The sequence below is a fragment of the Carettochelys insculpta genome, chromosome 13, assembly GCF_033958435.1.
Source record: "Carettochelys insculpta isolate YL-2023 chromosome 13, ASM3395843v1, whole genome shotgun sequence".
In the NCBI taxonomy this organism is placed as follows: Eukaryota; Metazoa; Chordata; order Testudines; family Carettochelyidae; genus Carettochelys; species Carettochelys insculpta.
In genome coordinates this window covers 46,662,415-46,678,475 of record NC_134149.1, presented here as the reverse complement: position 1 = coordinate 46,678,475, position 16,061 = coordinate 46,662,415, and the positions used below count along the sequence as shown (strand labels likewise).

At 46.9% G+C, this 16,061-nt stretch overlaps 1 protein-coding gene across 3 annotated transcripts in view; it reads right to left on the bottom strand.

Moving 5' to 3' along the window:
- The window catches only part of LOC142020043 (SLAIN motif-containing protein-like), an 86,336-nt gene that overhangs the window by 23,876 nt on the left and 46,399 nt on the right, over positions 1–16,061 (bottom strand). For all 3 annotated transcript variants that reach the window (XM_075007612.1, XM_075007613.1, XM_075007614.1), the window contains exon 4: positions 4,183–4,323. In XM_075007612.1, coding sequence (XP_074863713.1) covers positions 4,183–4,323 — 141 coding nt within the window. The remainder of the gene's footprint in view (positions 1–4,182; positions 4,324–16,061) is intronic.

Sequence of the window (16,061 nt, the reverse complement as noted above, 5' to 3'; positions counted from 1 at the left end):
ACCCATAACCTCTGGCTGCGTCACTAAAGGCCTCAAATCTTGAATTAAAGACTTCCCAGTTAAAGAGAATCTGCTATTTACCATAGTTCATGCCAGCAAGTGACCTGTGCCCCATGCTGCAAAGGAAAGCAAATCCCTTCCCCACCTCAGGAAATCTGCCAATCAGAGCTGGATGAAAATTGTTTCCTGGCTGCAAATATGGTGATCAGTTAGAACCTAAGCATACCCCTATCATCCAGTCACCTGGGAAAGAACCTACAGTAGTAACTCACAAGCTCTCTGACATCTAGTGTTCCATCTCGGACTACTGGAAATACTTGCTGCCGGTAGTCGCCAACAGCCACATGCTTCATCATCTCCATAAATTAATTAAGCTCAGTCCTGAAACCAGTTAGGATTTTTGCACCCACTGCTGCTCTTGAGAGGCTGTTCCAGAACTTCACTCCCCATGACAGCAAGAAACCTTCCTCTAATTTAAGCATGGCCAGTTTACAACCATTTGTTCAAGCGCCAACCATGATCCTTAACTTATGTAACTCCTTCCCTGGTGCTTCTCCCGCTCATGTATTTACAGAGAGCAACTGTCTCTATCCACAGCCTTTGTTTGGTTAGGTTAAACAACCTAAGGTCCTTAAGTCTCCTCTCTTAAGGTAGTTTCTCCGTTAGCCTGATCAACCTGTTGCCCTCTGTCATGATTCCAGTTTGAATTTGTTTTTCTTAGGCATGTTGCATACAGCATTCCAGATGAGTTCTCGGTGCCTTGTATAAAAGCAATAATTTACCATCTCTATTGAAAATATCATGTGAGAGACATCTAGTCATTTGAAGAACAAATGTACTGCAGGATAGATTTTGATATCTTTAATCCAGGGGTGGAAACCTTTTTTGGGTCAGAGGCCACCGATCCATAGACAAATCAGTTGTGGGCCACACAAGTGGAGGGGAAAAAAAAAAACCTAATTGATGTGGTCCCCAACTGTAGGTAGGGGCAGGGCTTTGGGGCCAGGATTGGAGTGTGTGCGCAAAAGCAGGCTGGGGAGGTGAAATCTGGACCAGAGTAGGGAGCAAGAGCAGGGTCAGAGTGCTGGTGGGGGTTTCTGGGTGGGAGAGAGGTAAAAAACAGGCTGCAGGTGGGGGATCTGGGCAGGAGGGGCACAGGAGATGGTGGGTGCCTGGGTTTAGGTGGGAGGAAAAATGCAGGAGGGTCTGCAGTCTGGAAGGGTGGGTGCAGAAGCAAGGTACAGGTGGGGAGTCTCGGTGGGAGAGATATGTGGAAGGGAAGTGTTGGATCTGAGTGGGAGTGCAGTGGAAGGCTGGGGATCTGGGATCTTGGAGGGAGAGATTAACGTAGGGTGGAAGACTTGGGTCAGGAGCAAGTGGGGTGGGGCGTCAGGGTGGGCAGAAGGGGGTAGGAGTGGAGGATCTGGATGGGAGGGGGCAAAGGAGTGGTCAAGGAACACAGGGTCTGGGTGCCAGGGGCATAGCTTGTCTGCGAAGTGACCCTGGATGCACATCGTTCTGCAACCCCCCTTCTGCTACCAGGCCCTGCCCTCCACTGCTCTGACTGTTTGGAATTCTGGCCAATCAGAGCAGCGGTATGAAGCCTCTGGGCAGTGCTGCCAAAACCACTGCTGCTCTCCCTCCCCTTTCCCACCTGGGGGAACAGCAGAGAGTTAGGGTTATCATATTTCAACTTTCAAAAAAGATGACACTCTGGTGGTGGGTGTCACATGACCCCCTACCAGGCTCCTGCACTGCAAAAAGGGAGATTGCATCACATGACCATCTAAGCTAGCAGCTGCCTCCTCCCCACCCCACTAGTTGACCCCAAAATTGGGATTACTGTTCACATGGTATTGTCGTAAGTTTTCGCCCTGCAGGTTGTGTTTCATGGCTTTATATCCATGTTCACTACACTGGAGCAGTGCTACATGCACGTTGAGTGCAGGTGACCTGCTTCTTCATTGACAGTAGGGCTCAGGGAGAAAAAGAGGTTCTCCTGCTGCATCCTAGCTTCATGTTTGTTGGGAGTGATGATTCACTGTCCAATCTCACTCTCTGGACTCTGCGTTATACTCCCATTCACTAACACATCTGTAAACTAAGAGCCCAGCTAGACAAGGCTACAGGCAGAGCACATGCCTCTGTCCTTTTGTGCTTTTTCCATGCCTTGCACCCTTGCTGAAAATGAAAATATGCAGCCCTCTTCTCTCCCCTGCACCTCAGTCCAGACCACCACTGCTCTCCCTTCCTCCTATGCCCTTCCTGAGCAGTGTCCCAGACAACTACCCTTCTCCCCACACCCCAGCCACAGCACTGCCACCCATATAATGACCCCTCCCCCACTAGCCCTTCCTCCATGCCCCATCTTCCCCATCACCACTCTCCCACACATCCCTCCTTTCAATATCAACTCCCCATGGATGCCCCCCAGCACTGCATGCTCCCCTCATGCACGAGCCACATGCCACCAAGGGGCCATAATCTGACCACCTTCCCCATACCATGCACCAGGCCACAACCCCATGTACTCAGATATGGAGAGTGAGTGAAGGATCAGGCAGGGGTGGGTGAGTAGCCACATTCCTTCTGCAGCAGCAGCTCCAGAGATCTCCTCCTGGCCTATGCCAGGGAAAGGCGGCAGGGGGGTGCCCTATGCCTGGCCTGCTCACCCTGCACTCCGTGGCCCCTGCCCAGCTGCCAGCCATGCTGGAGGAATGGGTATGTCACATGCACACACACACACACACACAGCAGCAGGCAGAGATGATGCAGCTCCAGACCCTCTCTGCTGACACATGGCTCTCACCACACCACTCCCCACCCCTTCAAGCCCGACTGATGTTTTTTCCCCCTCCATCATCCCCACTGGCTTGTGTCCCAGCCAGGCTCTGGCTTGGTACATTTGCACTGTTTGAGTCTGGGGCTCATGTGGGCTGCCGCTCGACACCTCCTTTCTCCGACCCTTCTCCCCACCCGCAGTCCGGGCTGGGGCAGAGCCTGCTTGTGCCTGGCCTCCTGAAGCATGCGCAGCTCTTACGGCAAAGCAGCCTCTGCCCCTCTGTGCCTCCAGCTCCAAGGCCATGGTCCAGGAACCTCTAAGATCCGATATGTTTATAAAAATTTAAAAATACTGGCAGGACAGAGTTTTAAGAATGGAAAAAGACACACCAGGGAAATATCGCACGTACGGTAATCCTAAGAGGGTGGCATCGGAGCTCATAGCTACTTCCTTGTCCTCCTCCCCCCACCAGGGCCTACAATCTGCATCGAGCCCTGGGTTGCCTGATCTGACCTGTGAGACTCACAGCTCTGCATGCTCCACCCCACGGAGGGCCAGAAACTATGGAGGGGAGTGCTAGGCTTCATGATCCAGATCCAGGCTGTGGGACGGAGGGTCCCCACCCCTGCTTCTATACCACATGGAGCACCTTCCTTCACAAGCATCAGTAGAATCAGGTGCTGGATCAATGCAAAAAGGATCATTTTCTTACCCATGATTTGTTCTTTTTGGTCTCCTGTTCTAATCACTATAATTAGTAAGTTTAACTTCATAACACCACAATACAAAGGAAGTAAATATTTTCCAGAACATTTACATAAGAAGCTAACCACCACCTTGGAGTAATCTGATTTATAAAAACAGAGAATGGAGTTATGTAGCCCAGATTCTCCACATTTCTTTGTTCCTCCTCTGCAACTCTGTGCAAGGGAGTGACTAGACTTCTCTCCTGATGAGCCAGTGTAAAGATTGCACAGGTCTGGCTATGGTCTGAAGAAGTGGGTCTGTCCCACAAAAGCTCACCTAATGAACAATTTTGCTAGTCTTTAAAGTGCTACTTGACTGCTTTTTATTTTAAAACATGGTTCTCTGTAAAAATGCTAACATTGTTTTTAAAAAGTGCAGAGATACCTATTGTGCAAGGTACAAATGGTAGACACCTTACTCTAGTTCATATCTTGGAAAAGTTTCTCTCTCAACTCATTTTTATGCTTACGTGTCATAATTGAAAATGTTATTACCCAAGTGTAGAGCTGTAGAATTTAAAGTTAACATTAAAAGAAAATGTAAATTGAAAGTGGGCTGTTGAACTCTTGTACTTCTGGACTGTTGAAATCCATCTGCATTTCCCTACAATTCCAATATAAGATTAACACAGAAAAGGAATTGCTGTCACATACTTTCTTCCTGTAGGCGTGCCATAACCTGGACATCAGTTAAGTCCTGCAGCTTGTATCCCATCGAGATAGAGTCATCAGACGTACTCAGCTCACTGTCAACAGAGGACTGAGAGCTCAGTGCCGAATGCATGCTCAAGTAACCTTCAAGAGAAAAAGAAAAGGAGACAAACACAGAACAATGAGGAGCAGAAAATGCTTCAGACACTCACACAGCATCAATGCCAGTTCCCGTCATGATGAAAAAGAGAAAAGTTCAGAACTGTGTGACCCAGTTTATTTGCTAGGAATAATTTATACAAGTCAGTAAAGGCTGGAGGAGTCAGCCTACGCCACATATATCTGTAAATGTTATGAGGTAGAGATTGGCCTGGTGCTCTGTGGCTTTCTCACAGAGAGGAAGATAAATGATTATTGATGTGAACTTGAAAACAGAAATAGCTGCCAGAATGCTTCTCTCGGTATTTACTGTTTTTGTGAAAGGTGATGCTTCAGTGCCAATGGCTTAATGTGAAATCCTAGAACTTGCTATGGCATTTACATCTTGCCATAAGAATGCTAAGGTCTAACTCTCACAGATTCATTGAGCAAAAAGTCATTCAGTTTAATCTGGGTGATCCAAAAGGAAGGCAAAAAACCCTCCTGTACAATTCAAACAAAGGCAGCATGTATTCATGCTCCCAACCCTCCAACCATGATTCAAGAGAACTGCTATGCTGCCCTGGCTACGAGGAAAGAGGAATTACCCCCAAAAGCATAGGAGGAGAAGCCATGTGCCTCCAAGGCTGGGAGATCTGCAGTCACCACTCCCAGGCGGAACCATGGTTGGAGGCTCCTGGGTGTGTGGGTGGGTGGGGAGAACACATCTGGTGCCCTGACATGACATCCTGGGGTGGTATCCTGCATGCCAGGTGCCCATATCTCAGACCACACCGAGGGACTGTAGAGGGTCATCTAGCCCTCTGAATAGTACCTCATGCCCTCATGAATGTGGGAACAAATGATACTGCAAGCTATCACCTTGAGCAAATCTAAAGTGACTACACTCATCCCTCATTAAACGAGTACTTCACTTATGCGAACTCTCAAAAATGAGGGACACACATACCTACCTTTGTTCACTTGATGAGTGAACTCCCTCCCGTTAATATGGGACTTACCTCACTCCCCACAGCCCCAACCTGCCTCAGCCTGAACCCCCCGCTCTCACCACAGAGCCAACCTGCCTCAGCCTGAATCCCCGCTGGCCCCGCAGACCCAACCTGCAGCTTGATCCCCCCACCAGCCCTGCAGACCCAAACTGCAGCTGTCTGAAGCCCGCCCCGCCCCCGCCCCACGCTGGCTCCATGGACCCAACCCACAGCATCCTGCGACCCCAACCCACCTCAGCCTGAGCCCCCTGCCCTCCCTGCAGACCCAACCCCAGCAGTCTGAACCCCCTGCCCACCTCACAGACCCAACCTGCAGCAACCTGAACCCCCTCCCCTGCCCATGGGTCCAACCCCCAGCATCCTGAAACCCGCCTGACCTCCCCGTGGCCATGGCCCCAACCCACAACAGCCTGAAACACCCCCAGCCCTTCCTGTGGGCCCAAGCTGCCACCACATTTTAACCTTCCCCAACTGCACCTCTCCCCACAGGTTCACTTACCTTTCAAAAGCAGCACCACATGATGCCATTCCTTTACTGAGTTACGAACACTTGGAATGTATCAGAGACTTTTACATGTATTTTAATGGGAATTTAGTGTCCCTCTCACAAGTTTTTCACCTATGAGCAGAAATTTGGGAACCAATTGTGCTTATATAGTGAGGGATGAGTGTATTGGGCTCTGGGCAGAAAGGAGAGGGAGTTTGGAGCGCAGGTGGTGGTCTCTTCAATCCTTTCAATCAAAGGTAGGGGCCCCAAGCAGAGAGAGGTGCACTGCAGAGCTGAATGTTTGACTGTCAAGATCGTGTCACCAGGAAGGCTTTGCTTCCTTGACCACAAGATGCTGTTCCAGAAGGAGGTCTGCTGAGCAGAGATGGAGCCCATTCATTGAGAAAGGGGAATAGAGTATTTAGAGACAGAATGATTAACCTAGTGAGGAGGGCTTTGAACTAGGGTTGATGGGGGCAGGTGACCAAAGCCCATGGGTAAGTTACAAACGTGGAGATGGGTCAGAAACTGGGGGGGGGGGGGGAGCACTGGCTGTAATAGCAGGAATACAGAATAGAAGGCAGAAGCGGGGGTGCAAAATCAAATCAGTATCTTAGTTATCTATATACTAAAGCAAGAAGAACTTGAAATGCTATTAAACGCAGTCGTGACATAGTTGGTATTTCAGAAATTAGGTGGGATAATATGCACAACTGGAATATTGGTACATATTGGTACAGCTTGGTCAGGAAGGACAGGCAAGAAAAAAAAAATCAGGTGGTGGTGTCTTGTATTTTTTAAAACTTCACACATTTGGACTGAGCTCTGATGCTTATAACCAGGTCTTTCTTTCTGGCAGAATGTGCTGGTATCTAGTACTGGCACCTCCAAATGAATGTGCCCCAGAGCCAGGGATCCGGCGGCTGGGACTGCCAGCAGGGCTCTGAGCCCCAGCTGGCTCCCAGATGCAGAGCTGTGGGGTCCTCCCTCCACACCAGGGCCGAGCACTGGCACCTTTTCTTTTCTTTTTTTTTTTTTTTTTTTTGTTTAAAAAAAGTACTGCTTATAACTGACAGCCTGAATTACACTCCAATATTTGGTATTCCAGTCCTCACAAAAATCCTTCCTTCAACCATTTGTTGAGTTTTGCTGGTAAAACTGCACAAGAAAAAAAAAAAAAAGAAGTCACTAGATAATTAAAAGTTTCTACTCCATGACAATCTTGTTCTCTCATGTCACACTTGCCTTAAGTCCTGCTGACCATTCTGGGCATCTGGTAAAAATCTTCTGTCATTTGTCAATCAATGTGAGTTGCTTCAAATCACTACCGCATAAGTGTCAACTCCCACTCTCAGAGTTGCCAATGGGAGAGGGATGGGACAGAAAGTAGCAGCACAAGCTAGCACTCTGGACCTCTTAAACTGCCACTGGTGCCCCTCACAGTGCTCTTTGAGTATCCCGTAAGGCTGGCTGGGGGAAGCGAGTCAGAGCCCCACCTCTTCTAAAGGTGACCATTCATCCTGTATTAGGTGGGACAGTCCCATCTTTGGGATGCCAAAAAGGTGTCCTGACTTATTTTTTAAAAGGGATTAATTGTCCTGTATTTAGGCCTTTATTGTAGGGGGTGGGAACGCCCATTGCTGCTGCTTCCCCGGGGTTCTGGGCAGGGAGTGCCTGCTGTCACTGCTTCCCTGGGGCTTGGGGCTGGGCACGCCAGTGGCTACCTCTTTCCCGGGGCTCCAGGCAGCATGCGCCCACAGCTACCTCCTTCCCAGAGCTCTGGGTGGGGACAGTGCCAGCTCCTCAGGGCTTGGTGCAGTTGGGGGAAGCTGCCCCTCCACCCCATATATCCCTGTTCTGTATTTGGGAAAAGGAGATATCGTTGCCCTATCACTTCTGCTTGACACCCCACCTCTTTCAGGGACCCTCCCACCATCGCCAGGAGCCTGGCATTTCTCTCTGCAGCCATGATAGGTGAAAGGCATCTGACACGAACCCAGGGTTGTGGTTTTGAAAGAAGCAAAATAGGTGGAAGTTGTGGTTATTCTTGGTAATGAAGAGGTTAACCTGGGGAGGACCTCAATTGCGAAAAATTGACTGGGTGGTATCCACCTGATGCAACCATCCTTTTGTGTTGAGTGAGTAACTGAGGCTGACCACCAGAGCATTATGCACCCCAGGTATGTATAAAATGTGCAGACAAATGCAATGAGAAATACAGAAGTCCCACAGGAACAGGCGGATTTGTAGCAAAGAAGAGAGGAACAAGCACCATATTGTTCTATTTATATACAGCACCATCTCTGCATTGTCAGTTAGTATTGACATATACTGCCCCTGCAGTCTCGGAAGGAACACATGACAGGCTCTGGGTTAACTCTAGAAATGTAAGCAACAGAAGTGATGTTGTGGTTGGTGTCTGCTATAGACTGCCAGAGCAGCTAGATGAGGTAGACAAGGATTTCTTCAGACAACTAAGAGATGCTTCCAGATCACAGGCCCTGGCTCTCACGGGAACCTTTAGTCACCCAGGCATTTGTTGGGAGACCAATACAGCAGCACAAAGACAATCCAGGAAGTTCTTGGAGAATGTTGGGAATAACTTCCTGGTACAAATGCTGAAGGAACTGGCCAGAGGCTGTGCGCAGCTTGACCTGCTGCTCACTATCAGGAAAGAACTAGTGGGTGAAACAGAGATGAGTGGCAGCTCGGGCTAAGCGTCTCTTAGTTGTCTGAAGAAATCCTTGTCTACCTTATCTAGCTGATCATGAGATGATAGATTTCAGGATTCTGACAAAAGGAAGAAAGGTGAGCAGTAAAACACAGACCCTTGATTTCAGAAGAGCAGACTTCAACTCCTTGAAAGAATGGATAGGCAGGATCCCCTGGGAAACTAATATGAAGGGGAAAGGAGTTCAGGAGAACTGATGGTATTGTAAAGTCACCTGGCTGAAGGCACAGGAACAAGCCATCCTGATGTGCAGTAAGAAAAGCAAACACAGTAGGGAACCAGCTTGCTTACAAGGGAAATCCTTGGTGAGCTTAAACTCAAAAAGGGATGTGTATAAGAAGTGGAAACTTGGACAGATGACTGAGGAGGAGTATAAAATATATGGCTGGAGAATGCCAGCAAGTAATCAGAAAAGCAAAAGCACAAATGGAACTGCAACTAGCAAGGAATGTGAAGGGTAACATGAAGGGTTTCTACTGGCATGTTAAACAATAACAAGATTATCAGGGACAGTGTGGGGCCATTACTGGAAGAGGGAGGTAACCTGGTGACAGATGATGTGGGGAAGGCTGAAGTGCTTAAAGCTTTCTTTTCCTCTCAGTCTTCCCAGCCAAAGTCAGCTCCCAAATTACAGCACTAGGCAATGCAGTACAGGAAGGAGGTGGACAGCCCTTGACGGAGAAAGAACAGGTTAAGAGCTATTTAGAGAATCTAGATGCACACAAATACATGGGTCTGGATTTAATGCATCCAAGGGTACTGAGAGAATTGGCAGATATCATTGCAGAGTCTTTGGCCATTATCTCTGAAAACTCCTGGAGGTCGGGAGAGGTCCTGAATGATTGGAAAAAGGCAAATGTAGTGCCCCATCTTTAAAAAAGGAAAGAAGGACAATCCAGAGAACTACAGACTGGTCAGCCTTACCTCAGTCCCCGGAAAAATCAAAGAGGGCATCCTCAAGGAAATCAAAGAGGGGATCCTCAAGGAATCCATTTTGAAGCACTTGGAAGAGGGGGAAGTAATCGAGAGTATTCAACATGGATTCACCAAGGGAAGTTGTGCCTGACCACTCTGATTAGTTTCTATGATGAGGTAACTGGCTCTGTGGACATGGGGAAGTCAAATGGATGTGATATACCATGACCTTAGCAAAGCTTTTGATATGGTTCTAGGGACCGTATTGTTCAACATCTTTATTTATGTCCTGGATGAGGGGATGGATTACACCCTCAGGAAATTTGTGGATGACACTAAGCTAGGGGGAGAGGTATGGACAGGGTCCAGAGTGACCTAGATAAACTGGAGGATTGGACCAAAAGAAATCTGATAAGATTCAACAAGGACAAGTGCAGGGTCCTGCACTTGGGATGGATGAAGCCCAAGCATTATGACAGGCTGGGTACTGACTGGCTAAGTAGCAGTGCAACAGAAAAGGACCTGGGAATTACAGTGGATGAGAGGCTGGATACGAGTCAACAGTGTGACCTTGTAGCCAAGCAGGCTAATGGCATATTGGAGTGCATTAGGAGAAGCATTTCCAGCAGATCTAGAGACGTTATTCCCCTCTATTTGGCACTAATGAGGCCATATTTGGAGTATTGCATCCAGTTCTGGGCCCCTCAGTACAGAAAGGACGTAGATGCATTGGAGCAGGTTCAGCGGAGGACAATGAAAATGATTAGGAGCCTGAAGCACATGACCTACAAAGAGAGGCTGAGGGATTTGGGGTTATTTAGTTTGCAAAAGAGAAGAGTGAGGGGCGACTGGATAACAGCCTTCAACTTTCTGAATAGGATGGAGAAAGGCTGTTCTCAGTAGTGACGGAGGGCAGAACAAGGAGCAATGGTAGGTTTGATATTAGGAAAAACTATTTCACTAGGAGCATGGTGAAGCACTGGAATGTGTTACAAAGAGGGTGGTGGACTCTCCATCCCTAGAGGTTTTCAAATCCTGGCTTTACAAAATCTTGTCTGGGATGATTTAGTTAAGGTTGATCCTGCTTTAGGCCGGGGGCTAGACTAGATGACTTCCTAAGGTCCCTTCCAGCCCTAGCATTCTATGATGACCAGAAACCTGAGAAACTGCCTGTTAGCTGAGAAGACAGAAATATGGAAGTATGCGTCGTTCAAATCAAAGTATGGAGTACCAGTTTCCTTGAACAGGGAGCATATGATTGTGGCTGTAGGGATCATGTGAAACTTGAGCACACCCAATGAAGGCATTTCATAGACTCATAGAACAATAGAGCTGGAAGAGACCTAAAAAAGCCATCGAGTCCAGCCTCCTGCTCTAAGCAGGACCAAACCCATCAGATCAGCCCAGCCAGGGCTTTGTCAAGGTGAGACTCCACTACTTCCCCGGGTAGACCATTCCAATGCTTCACCACCCTCCTACTGAACAAGTTTTCCCTAGTGTTCAACCTGGACCTTCCCAACCGCAACTTGAGACCATTGTTCCGTGTTACATAAGAACAGCCATACTGGATCAGACCAAAGGTCCATCTAGCCCAGTAATCTGTCTGCCGACAGTAGCCAATGCCAGGTGCCCCAGACGAGGTGAACCAAAGACAATGATCAAGCGATCTGTCTCCTGCCATCCATCTGCCGCCTTCAACAAAAGGCTAGGCACCATACTTTACCCCTTGCTAATAGCCATCTATGGACCTAAACCTCCAAATATTCATTGAGCTCTTTTTTAAACTCTGTTAGAGTCCTGGCCTTCACAGCATCCTCTGGTGAGGAGTTGACTCCTGTGCACTGTGTGAAGAAAAACTTTCTTTTATTAGTTTTGAACCTGCTGCCCATTAATTTCATTTGGTGTCCTCTAGTTCTTATATTATGGGAACAAGTAAATAACTTTTCTGTATTCACTTTCTCCACACCATTCATGATTTTACATACCTCTATCATATCACCCCTCAGTCTTCTCTTTTCTAGACTGAAAAGTCCCAGTCTCTCTAGCCTCTCCTCATATGGGACCCGTTCCAAACCCTTAATCATTTTAGTTGCCCTTTTCTGAACTTTTTCTAACGCCAATATATCTTTTTTCAGGTGAGGAGACCACATCTGCACGCAGTACTCAAGATGTGGGCGTACCATAGTTTTATATAGGGGAAGTAAGATATTCTTCGTCTTATTTTCTATCCCTTTTTTAATTATTCCTAACATCCTATTTGCTTTACTGACTGCAGCTGCACACTGCATGGATATTTTCAGAGAACTATCCACTATAATTCCAAGATCTCTTTCCTGATCTGTTGCAGTTAAATTTGCCCCTATCATATTGTATGTATAATTGGGGCTATTCTTCCCAATGTGCATTACCTTACACTTACCCACATTAAATTTCATTTGTCATTTTGCTGCCCAATCACTCAGTTTGCTGAGATCTTTTTGAAGTTCTTCACAGTCTGCTTTGGTTTTGACTATCCTAAACAGTTTGGTGTCATCTGCAAACTTTGCCACCTCACTGCCATCCACAACCACTGTGAATAGCCTCTCTCCAGCCTCTTTGCAACAGCCTTCAACTTACTGAAGGGAGGTTATCAAGTCGCCCCTCAGTCTTCTCTTCTGCAGAACAAACAGTCATGCTAGTGACAATACACAAGAAACGAAGCACTCTGGAGTGCAAGAACTACAGCACGATTGCCCTAATGAGTCACCTAGGCAAGGGGCTGATGATTATACTGACCTAGAGAGACTGAAATTGCAGATAGACAAATATCTAGCGGATGAGCAAGAGGGATTCAGGAAAGACAGAAGTACTATACAGCAGAGTTTGGCACTAAGATTGATAGAGGAGAAAGCTTGAAGAAAGAACAAGAACATCTACATTTGCTTTGTCAATTTTCAGAAGACATTTGACAGTATAGATCAGAAAGTAACTTGGGCAGTGTTGGAGTCATATGGAGTGGATAGTAGACTGACATGGTTGCTGATGGATATCAATGACAATGCGGAGGCAGCATGAGAACGTGCAGAGAGTTGAGAATTTGGTTTAGAATGAGTAGGGTGTGAGACAAGGCGATCCAATATTGCCGAGTATCTTCACTGTGCACCTAGAAAGTGCGATGGACAAGATCAAAGAAGAGATAGAGGAATATCTGTGCATTGGATGAGAATTAACAACTTGAGGTTTGTAGATGATATAGTCATCACTGAGGAAGATGAAGAGAAGCTAGCGAGATGGGTACAGGTGCTAAATGAGGAAGGGAAGAGGTACAGACTGACTATGAACACCGATACAACAAAAACAATGGTATTTGGAAATAGGAAGGAAGATCAGTGTAGACAGGATCGAACTAGAGAACATACAGAAGTTCACGTATCCAGGGAGCAACATATGATTTTGACTGTAAGAAGGAAATAGCAACAAGAATACTGAAAGCAAGATGAAGTTTGAAGGTGATGTATAAGATCTGGAGTAGCAATGTGATAAGCTCAGGGACGAAGTTGAGTGTCTTGAAATGTGCGTATCCAGCAGCAGGGTGTACAGATGTGAGACATGGGTGATAGCAAAAGATTAGAAAAGGATATTAGCATTCAAGAACAGCAGTTATAGAAAGATCCTGAGAATAGGATGGATGCAGAAGGTCACCAACAAGGAATTATATAGGAAGATACAGCCAAAAGAGAACCTACTGCAGAAGGGCATACAACAGAAGTTACAGCTATCTGGGCATATCTACAGAATGAACAACGAATGAAAAATCAAGAACCTGGTATTTGGTGTAATGGACAGTTTAAACAGGAGAGGCAGACCCCACAGAGAGGGGGTAGATGGTACAGTAGATTGATGAAAAGCTGGTCTACAGAAACTAAGCCACTCCACACTGGACAAGGGAAGATGGAAGGAAATAGCGAGCGAGGCACTGGACACCAACAGGTTCTGAGCCCATGTTTGTTGATGATAATGGGAAATTAAAAACAAACAAACAAACAAACAGTCTTATGTTCATAACTGGAGCAAGGTCATGGAAGGTTATAAATTGTTTAGGAAGGACAGACAGTGGAGAAAAGGAGGAGGAGTTGCACTCTATGTGAGGCAGCAGTGTGATTGCTCAGAGCTCCAGCATAAGGAAGGAGAAAATCCAGTTGAGTGTCTTTGGGTTAAGCTTAGAGGTGGAAGTAACAGAGGTTATGTTGTAGTTGGTGTCTGTTATAGACCACCAGATCAGGGAGATGAGATAGATGAGGCTTTCTTCAGGCAGCTAAGTGAAGCATCCAAAATCACAGGTCCTGGTTCTCATGGGAGACTTTAATCATCCAGACGTTTGTTGGGAGACCAATACAATCAGCACACAGACAATCCAAGAAGTTTTTGGAGAATGTTGGGGATAACTTCTTGGTACAAGTGCTGAAGGAACCGACCAGGGGCTGTGCCCAACTTGACCTGCTACTCACAAACAGAACAACTAGCAGAAGAAATGTAAGTGGGAGGGAACCTGGGCTGCAGTGATCATGAGATCGTAGATTTCATGATCCAGACAAGAGTAAGAAAGGTGAGCAGTAACATACAGACCCTTGATTTTAGAAGAGCAGACTGACTCCCTGAGAGAACAGATGAGCAAGATCCCTTGGGGAACGAAGATGAAGGGGAAAAGAGTTAAAGAGAACTGGCAGTATTTTAAAGAAATCTTACTGAAGGGACAGGAACAAACAATCCCACCGCACAGTAAGATATGCAAACATGGTAGGCAACCAGCTCAGCTTAATAGGGCAGTCCTTAGCTTAAATTCTAAAAGGATGCATACAAGAAATGGAAATGTGGACAGTTGACTAAGGAGGAGTATAAACATACGGCTAGAGAATGCCAGGCAGTAAATCAGGAAAGCGAAAGCACAATTGGAACTGCACCTGGCAAGGGATGTGAAGAGTAACAAGAAGGGTTTCTACAGGCATGTGACCAATAAACAGGTTATCAGAGAAGTGTGGGGCCATTACTGGATGAGGGAGGTAACCTAGTGACAGATGATGCAGGAAAAGCTGAAGTACTCAATGCTTTTTTTGCCTCAGTCTTCACAGACAATGTCAACTTCCACATGACGGTCCTAGACAATGCAGTATGGGAAGGTGGAGGGCAGCCATCTGTGGGGAAGGAACAAGTTCTGAGCTATCTAGAAAAACTAGATGTGCACAAGTCCATGGGTCTGGATTTAATGCACCCTAGGGTACTGAGGGAATTGGCAGAGGTCATTGCTGAACCTTTGGCCATTATCCTTGAAGACTCTTGGAGATCAGGGGAGATACCAGATGACTGGAAGAAGGCAAACGTAGTGCCCATCTTTAAAAAAGGAAAGGACAATCTGGGGAACTATAGACCAGTCAGCCTTACCTCAATCCCTGGGAAAACAATGGAGGGAATCCTCAAGGAATTCGTTTTGGAGCACTTGGAAGAGGGGAAGTGATCAAAAGTAGCCAACATGGATTCACCAGGGGCAAGTCCTGCCTGACCAATCTGATTAGCTTCTATGACGAGGCAACAAGCTCTGTGGACATGGGGAAGTCAGTGGATGTGATACACCTTGACTTCAGCAAGGCTTTTGATTCGGTGTCCCACGACATTCTTGTCCATAAGTTAAGGAAATATGGATTGGATCCTTGGACTATAAGATGGATAGAAAGCTGGCTTGATGGTCGGGCCCAACGGGAAGTGGTCAATGGCTCAATATCTGCATGGCAGTCTGTTTCAAGCGGAGTGTCGCAAGGCTCAGTTCTGGGGCTGGTGTTATTCAACATCTTTATTAACGACCTGGATGAGGGACTGGATTGCACCCTCAGCAAGTTTGCGGATGACACAAAACTAGGGGGAGAGGTAGGTTCGTTGGAGGGTAGAGAAAGAATCCAGAGGGACCTGGAGAAATTGGAGGACTGGGCCAAAAGAAATCTGATGTGGTTCAATAAAGAGAAGTGTAGAGTCCTGCACCTGGGGCAGGAGAATCCCAAGCATTTTTACAGGCTGGGGACCGACTGGCTCAGAAGCAGTACTATGGAAAGGGACCTAGGGGTTATTGGTGGATGAAAGGCTGGATATGAGTAAACAGTGTGCTCTTGTAGCCAAGAAGGCTAACAGCATACTAGGGTGCATTAGGAGGAACATTTCAAGCAGATCTAGAGGAGTAGTTATTTCTCTTTATTTGGAACTGGTGAGGCCACATCTGGAATATTGTGTCCAGTTTTGGGCCCCACAGTATAAAAAGGATGTGGATTTGCTGGAGCAGGTTCAGCCAAGGGCAACCAAAATGATTAAGGGTCCGGAGCACAAGACCTATGAGGAAACGCTGAGGGATTTGGGCTTGTTTAGTTTACAGAAGAGGAGACTTAGAGGTGATTTAATAGCAGCCTTCAACTTCCTGAAGGGGAGCTCTAAAAAGGAGGGTGAGAAACTGTTCTCAGTGGTGTCAGATGGCAGAACAAGGAGTAATGGTCTGAAGTTCAAGAGGGAGAGGTGTAGGTTAGATATTAGGAAAAACTACTTCACCAGGCGGGTGGTGAAGCATTGGAATGCGTTGCCT